Genomic DNA, 7,815 nt, shown 5'->3' on the forward strand with positions numbered 1-7,815 from the left:
TAGGCCGTGTGAATAATTTTCTACGTTTGATAAGAAACTATTTATATTGTCATTAAACCGTCAGGCTGTTATGGGAGCTATGTGCGTTATCTACACTAGACTGTGTGTGTGTGTGTGTGTGTGTATGTGTGTGTGTGTGTGTGTGTGTGTGTGTTTGGGGTATACATTAGTACTGTATGTGAATATTGAGATTTAGTAAACATTTTTAAACCATAAATCACTGTCATCGCTTCGAGCGAAAAATAAAACGATTGCAGTGGTTTGAGGGAGGAGGGATGAAAGAGAAAGCATATCATGAGTTCCACATTTTGTAGTTTTCTTTATGTTGAAAAGCTGTAATTTTAAAAAAGGGGGGGGGGTGTTAGCACGCACACTACTATGCTTTTCTTGTTTGTGGTGCAGGGAGTTAATGACACAAAGTTGACATTGTATTTTTATTGTCAATGTTTTAAAAATAACCTTTTTTTTAAGACCAAGTGAGATTCTCACAAAAGTTTTTTGTGAATCACACTTTTTCTTGAAGCTATAAGTGTGTGGTGAACCAACTCCATGTGTTATGGTATAGGTGAACCAACTCCATGTGTTATGGTATAGGTGACTAACTCTATGTGTTATGGTATAGGTGACTAATTCTATGTGTTATGGTATAGGTGACTAACTCCTTGTGTTATGGTTTAGGTGACTAACTCCATGTGTTGTGGTATAGGTGACTAACTCCTTGTGTTATGGTATAGGTGACTAACTCCTTGTGTTATGGTATAGGTGACTAACTCCTTGTGTTATGGTATAGGTGACTAACTCCTTGTGTTATGGTATAGGTGACTAACTCCTTGTGTTATGGTATAGGTGACTAACTCTTTGTGTTATGGTATAGGTGACTAACTCTATGTGTTATGGTATAGGTGACTAACTCCTTGTGTTATGGTTTAGGTGACTAACTCCATGTGTTGTGGTATAGGTGACTAACTCTATGTGTTATGGTATAGGTGACTAACTCTATGTGTTATGGTATAGGTGACTAACTCTATGTGTTATGGTATAGGTGACTAACTATGTGTTATGGTATAGGTGACTAACTCTATGTGTTATGGTATAGGTGACTAACTCCATGTGTTATGGTATAGGTGACTAACTCCTTGTGTTATGGTATAGGTGACTAACTCCTTGTGTTATGGTATAGGTGACTAACTCCTTGTGTTATGGTATAGGTGACTAACTCCTTGTGTTATGGTATAGGTGACTAACTCCTTGTGTTACGGTATAGGTGACTAACTCCATGTGTTATGGTATAGGTGACTAACTCCATGTGTTACGGTATAGGTGACTAACTCCATGTGTTATGGTGTAGGTGACTAACTCTATGTGTTATGGTATAGGGGACTAACTCTATGTGTTATGGTATATGTGACTAACTCCTTGTGTTATGGTATAGGTGACTAACTCTATGTGTTATGGTATAGGTGACTAACTCCATGTGTTATGGTATAGGTGACTAACTCCTTGTGTTATGGTATAGGTGACTAACTCCTTGTGTTATGGTATAGGTGACTAACTCATTGTGTTATGGTATAGGTGACTAACTCCATGTGTTATGGTATAGGTGACTAACTCCATGTGTTATGGTATAGGTGACTAACTCCATGTGTTATGGTATAGGTGACTAACTCCTTGTGTTATGGTATAGGTGACTAACTCTATGTGTTATGGTATAGGTGACTAACTCCATGTGTTATGGTATAGGTGACTAACTCCATGTGTTATGGTATAGGTGACTAACTCCTTGTGTTATGGTATAGGTGACTAACTCCTTGTGTTATGGTATAGGTGACTAAGTGACTAACTCCTTGTGTTATGGTATAGGTGACTAACTCTATGTGTTATGGTATAGGTGACTAACTCTATGTGTTATGGTATAGGTGACTAACTCTATGTGTTATGGTATAGGTGACTAACTCTATGTGTTATGGTATAGGTGACTAACGTGACTAACTCCTTGTGTTACGGTATAGGTGACTAACTCCATGTGTTATGGTATAGGTGACTAACTATATGTGTTATGGTATAGGTGACTAACTCCTTGTGTTACGGTATAGGTGACTAACTCTATGTGTTATGGTATAGGTGACTAACTCCTTGTGTTATGGTATAGGTGACTAACTCTAGGTGACTAACTCCTTGTGTTATCGTACAGGTGACTAACTCCTTGTGTTACGGTATAGGTGACTAACTCCATGTGTTATGGTATAGGTGGCTAACTATATGTGTTATGGTATAGGTGACTAACTCCTTGTGTTATGGTATAGGTGACTAACTCCTTGTGTTATGGTTTAGGTGACTAACTCCTTGTGTTATGGTATAGGAGACTAACTCCTTGTGTTATGGTATAGGTGACTAACTCCCTAACCGCCTGGTTTCTCTCTATCTCTACAGCTACAAGCGTGTGGTGACAAAGCAGCGAGCGGCCGTGGCGGTGGTGGTGTGTTGGACTGTGGCCTTCATCGTGGGCTTGACCCCCATGCTGGGCTGGAACAACCTTTGGAGGTAGATAGCTATGTATTTTAAATTAGTTGTGTGTTGTTTGCTAATTGCGATGTGACATTGTGTCCGAAACGGCTTCCTATTCTCTATATGGTGCACTACTTTTGAACAGGGCCCCATAGGGTTTTTTCAAGGTCCCCAATTGTCCTTTCAATCATGTATTTATAAATAATTAATCTATTCTAGTTCTGCTATTGATACTATGTATCTATAATCTACCCAATTCAAAGTAAATAACACCTCTCTCTATCTCACTCTCCCCCTCCCCCGTGCCCTCTCATTTCAATTCAAGGGCTTTATTGGCATGGGAAAAATATGGTAACATTGCCAAAGCAAGTGAAATAGATAATAAACAAAAGTGAAATAAACAATAAAAATAAACAGTAAACATTACACTCACAGAAATTCCAAAAGAATAAAGACATTTCAAATGTCATATTATGTATATATAGTGTTGTAACAATGTGCAAATAGTAAAAGTACAAAAGGGAAAATAAATAAACATAAATATGGGTTATATTTACAATGATGTTTGTTATTCACTGGTTGCCCTTTTCTTGTGGCAACAGGTCACACATATTGCTGCTGTAATGGCATTGTGGTATTTCACCCAGTAGATATGGGAGTTTATCAAAATTGGGTTTGTTTTCGAATTCTTTGTGGATCTGTGTAATCTGAGTGAAATAAGTGTCTCTAATATTGTCATACAAGGCTATGCTCACTGAGTCTGTACATAGTCAAAGCTTTCCTTAAGTTTGGGTCAGTCACAGTGGTCAGGTATTCTGCCACTGTGTACTCTCTGTTTAGGGCCAAGTAGCATCCTAGTTTGCTAAAAAAAAGGTTAATTCTTTCCAATGTTTCAAGTAATTATCTTTTTGTTGTCTCATGATTTGGTTGGTTCTAATTATGTTGCTGTCCTGGGGCGCTGTCTGGACCAGCTTGCTTAGAGGACTTTTCTCCAGGTTCATCTCTCTGTCGGGGATGGCTTTGTTATGGAAGGTTTGGGAATCACTTCCTTTTAGGTGGTTGTAGAATTTAACTGCTCTTTTCTGGATTTTGATCATTAGCGGGTATCGGCCTAATTCTGCTCTGCAGGCATTATTTGGTGTTTTACGTTGTACACAGAGGATATTTTTGCAGAATTCTGCATGCAGTCTCAATTTGGCGTTTCTCCCATTTTGTGAATTCTTGGTTGATGAGCGGACCCCAGACCTCACAACCATAAAGGGCAATGGGTTCTATAACTGATTCAAGTATTTTTAGCCAGATCCCAATTGGTATGTCGAATTTGATGTTCCTTTTGATGGCATCGAAGGCCCTTGTCTTGTCTCAGCTCGTTCACAGCTTTGTGGAAGTTACCTGTGGCGTTGATGTTATTATAACCCATATTTATGTTTCACCGAGGTATGTATAGATTTTTTGTTTGCTCTAGGGCAACGGTGTCTAGATGGAATTTGTACTTGTGGTCCTGGCGACTGGACCTTTTTTGGAACACCATTATTTTTGTCTTATTGAGATTTACAGTCAAGGCCCAGGTTTGGCAGAATTTGTGCAGAAGATCTAGGTGCTGCTGTAGGCCCTCCTTAGTTGGGGACAGAAGCACCAGATCATCAGCAAACAGTAGACATTTGACTTCAGATTCTAGTAGGGTGAGGCCGGGTGCTGCAGACTGTTCTTGTGCCCTCACCAATTTGTTGATATATATGTTGAAGAGGGTGGGGCTTAAGCTGCATCCCTGTCCCACGGCCTTGTGGAAAGAAATGTGTGTGTTTTTTGCCCATTTTAACCGCACACTTGTTGTTTGTGTACATGGATTTTATAGTGTCGTATATTTTTCCCCAACACCACTTTCCATCAATTTGTATAGCAGACCCCCATGCCAAATTGAGTCAAAGTTTTTTTTTTAAATCAACAAAGCATATGAAGACTTTGCCTTTGTTTTGCTTTGTTTGTTTGTCAATTAAGGTGTGCAGGGTGAATACGTGGTCTGACGTACTGTAGTTTGGTAAAAAGCCAATTTGACATTTGCTCAGTACATTGTTTTCACTGAGGAAATGTACGAGTCTGCTGTTCACCCCCTCTCTATCCCCCCCTTTTGTCTTCCTCCCTACAGGCTGCAGCAGAACGGTTCCCTGAACAAGGATCTCATCATCACCTGTCAGTTTGAGAACGTAATCAGCATGGACTATATGGTCTACTTCAACTTCTTCGGCTGGGTATAATTTCATCTCTCTTTATGTAGTATATCAGCTGGGTATTATAACATCTCTCTATATGTAGTATATCAGCTGGGTATTATAACATCTCTCTTTATGTAGTATATCAGCTGGGTATTATAACATCTCTCTTCATGTAGTATATCAGCTGGGTATTATAACATCTCTCTTCATGTAGTATATCAGCTGGGTATTATAACATCTCTATATATGTAGTATATCAGCTGGGTATTATAACATCTCTATATATGTAGTATATCAGCTGGGTATTATAACATCTCTATATATGTAGTATATCAGCTGGGTATTATAACATCTATATATGTAGTATATCAGCTGGGTATTATAACATCTCTCTTTATGTAGTATATCAGCTGGGTATTATAACATCTCTATATATGTAGTATATCAGCTGGGTATTATAACATCTCTATATATGTAGTATATCAGCTGGGTATTATAACATCTCTCTATATGCAGTGTATCTTATGTTCATAAGACTTGAGGTCAGGACGTCTGATGTTGTTTGTTGAACTAAAGCGTTTCAGGGATACATGTATTGTTGTTTAGTAGCTCTGTAGCTCAACTAGTGCATGGGGTAAAACATGGTACTGGAGATAACCTGGACTGGACTATTTTCCACTACAGGTGCTGCCTCCTTTACTCCTCATGCTGGTCATTTACACAGAGATCTTCTACATGATCCACAAGCAACTCAACAAGAAGGTGAGGTGACCACCACCCCTCCTCCACTTCCATGTAGCCTCGCCCCACCTCTGTTTGTGATATCTTGTCAATTCCTTGTCACTCATTGTAATGCCGAACAGGAGACTTCCATAAGTCATAAGTCTCAATAGTCACACCCGACTGACTACCTCATCCCCATATTATTACTTACCCTCTTGCTCTTTTGCACCCCAGTATCTCTACTTACACATCATCATCTGCACATCTATCACTCCAGTATTAATGCTAAATTGTAATTATTTTCACCACTAGGGCCTGTTTATTGCCTACCTCTCTACTCTTCTACATTTGCACACACTGTACATCGATGTTTCTATTGTGTTATTGACTGTACGTTTGTTTATGTGTAACTCTGTGTTGTTGTTTTTGTTGCACTGCTTTGCTTTATCTTGGCCAGGTCGCAGTTGTAAATAAGAACTTGTTCTCAACTGGCCTACCTGGTTAAATAAAGGTGTTCTCAACTGGCCTACCTGGTTAAATAAAGGTGTTCTCAACTGGCCTACCTAGTTAAATAAAGGTGAAATCAAATTAAAAATAAGGAGATGGCAAAAACAGAAACAGACTAGAACCAAGGTCACTAGATGATCTTTCTAGGGGAAATGGATCCCCTATAAAAGCTATATAAAATATTAATTGTTATTTACAATAATACATTATTAAAGGTAATCTTTATTCTTACAGGCTTGCACCACCAACCACACCGATCCCAACAAGTACTACAACAAGGAACTCAAACTGGCCAAGTCCCTGGCCCTGGTTCTCTTCCTGTTCGCCATCAGCTGGCTTCCCCTCCACATCATCAACTGCATCACATTGTTCTGTCCGAACTGCGACAAACCCCTGTTCCTGATCTACATCGCTATATTACTCACGCACGGCAACTCAGCCGTCAACCCCATCGTCTACGCCTTCCGCATCAAGAAGTTCCGAGACGCTTTCCTGAAGATCTGGAAGCAGTACTTCTGTTGTAAGGACGTACCCGCCATCTTGAACCAGCCTAGTGAGAAGGATAGGAAAGAGAACCAGAATGGCAACGGAAACGGAAACGGGAATCCTAATCCGAACAGAGACTCACAGCCAGCTCTATCGCCACCACAAGAAGGGCTGCAGCCTTCACTAGAGCAGATGCAGGAGGTCAAGCCCCAACGGCCACAGTCTCACAATGATGACCCAACACAGTAGAAACCCCCAATGGAGCTCAACAATATCTAACTAATCCCGGAAACAGAAGGGAGTTTCTACATTGATGTGTCAGAAACCCTATGAGTTTCTATGTCTTGGGAGATGAGTAGAGGTTGTTTAACAGGAGTCAGAGGCATCCTCATAGTCATTCTGAATGTATAGCTAGCTACCAATGGAGGAGTATGACATGGTGAAAGAAAAGTTTAACCAGTTTACTTTTTGTACCTTGCACCTGAAAGTCATTGGATGTGTTGTGTGTAAACCTTTTTTTGAATGGGAGTGTGGCATGTTACCTACTGAATGGAAGGATTCAGGAGCAGAGTTTGGCGACTTGCAGGACTTGTAAAGATATCTTACAGACTGTGAAATCACATTTTAACAGGCGGAGGTGTATTTGAGTTTGAGGCAGAGGAAAAAACATTGAAAAGGAGTATCAGGGTTTATACTGTAAAAACATTGAAAAGGTGTATTAGGGTTTATACGGTAAAAACATTGAAAATGAGTATTAGGGTTTCTACGGTAAAAACATTGAAAAGGAGTATTAGGGTTTCTACGGTAAAAACATTGAAAAGGAGTATTAGGGTTTACACGGTAAAAACATTGAAAAGGAGTATTAGGGTTTATACTGTAAAAACATTGAAAAGGAGTATTAGGGTTTATACGGTAAAAACATTGAAAAGGAGTATTAGGGTTTATACGGTAAAAACATTGAAAGGGAGTATTAGGGTTTATACGGTAAAAACATTTTTCCACCATTCATTTTTTCCATAGGGTATTTTTAGAAACACTTAAAGTAAGGGCTGTGTTTCATGTAGGTTTACCCTGGCGTGACGTTTTGATTACCATGTAAATCTCTCTCGGACAAGGTGACTTTTATCAACATATTCGCCTCTATTTACTCTCAGAATTGAAAATGCTAATTAGCATCAAAGTAGAAATCCCTGCATGTCTTCTCTAGTTGACACCTTTGCTAACAGGTATTGTGTCAATTTAAAACAGTTAACAGAATTGTCCATTTAAAGAAATGTAGCCAATTTATTCATTACTACATTTAGCTAACATTTACCCTGCTGGTCATCTATGAACGTTTGAACATCTTGGCCATGTATTGTTATATTTCTCAATCCGGCAC

At 39.2% G+C, this 7,815-nt stretch overlaps 1 protein-coding gene across 2 annotated transcripts in view; it reads left to right on the forward strand.

The window, feature by feature from the left end:
- The window catches only part of LOC112222402 (adenosine receptor A1), a 12,795-nt gene extending 5,367 nt beyond the window's left edge, over window positions 1-7,428 (forward strand). For both annotated transcript variants that reach the window (XM_024385197.2, XM_024385196.2), the window contains exons 3-6: window positions 2,431-2,541; window positions 4,652-4,754; window positions 5,403-5,480; window positions 6,183-7,428. In XM_024385197.2, coding sequence (XP_024240965.1) covers window positions 2,431-2,541; window positions 4,652-4,754; window positions 5,403-5,480; window positions 6,183-6,683 — 793 coding nt within the window. In that variant the 3' untranslated portion in view covers window positions 6,684-7,428. The remainder of the gene's footprint in view (window positions 1-2,430; window positions 2,542-4,651; window positions 4,755-5,402; window positions 5,481-6,182) is intronic.
- Window positions 7,429-7,815: the final 387 nt, after the last annotated feature.

This window comes from Oncorhynchus tshawytscha, linkage group LG22, assembly GCF_018296145.1.
Source record: "Oncorhynchus tshawytscha isolate Ot180627B linkage group LG22, Otsh_v2.0, whole genome shotgun sequence".
Taxonomy (NCBI): Eukaryota; Metazoa; Chordata; class Actinopteri; order Salmoniformes; family Salmonidae; genus Oncorhynchus; species Oncorhynchus tshawytscha.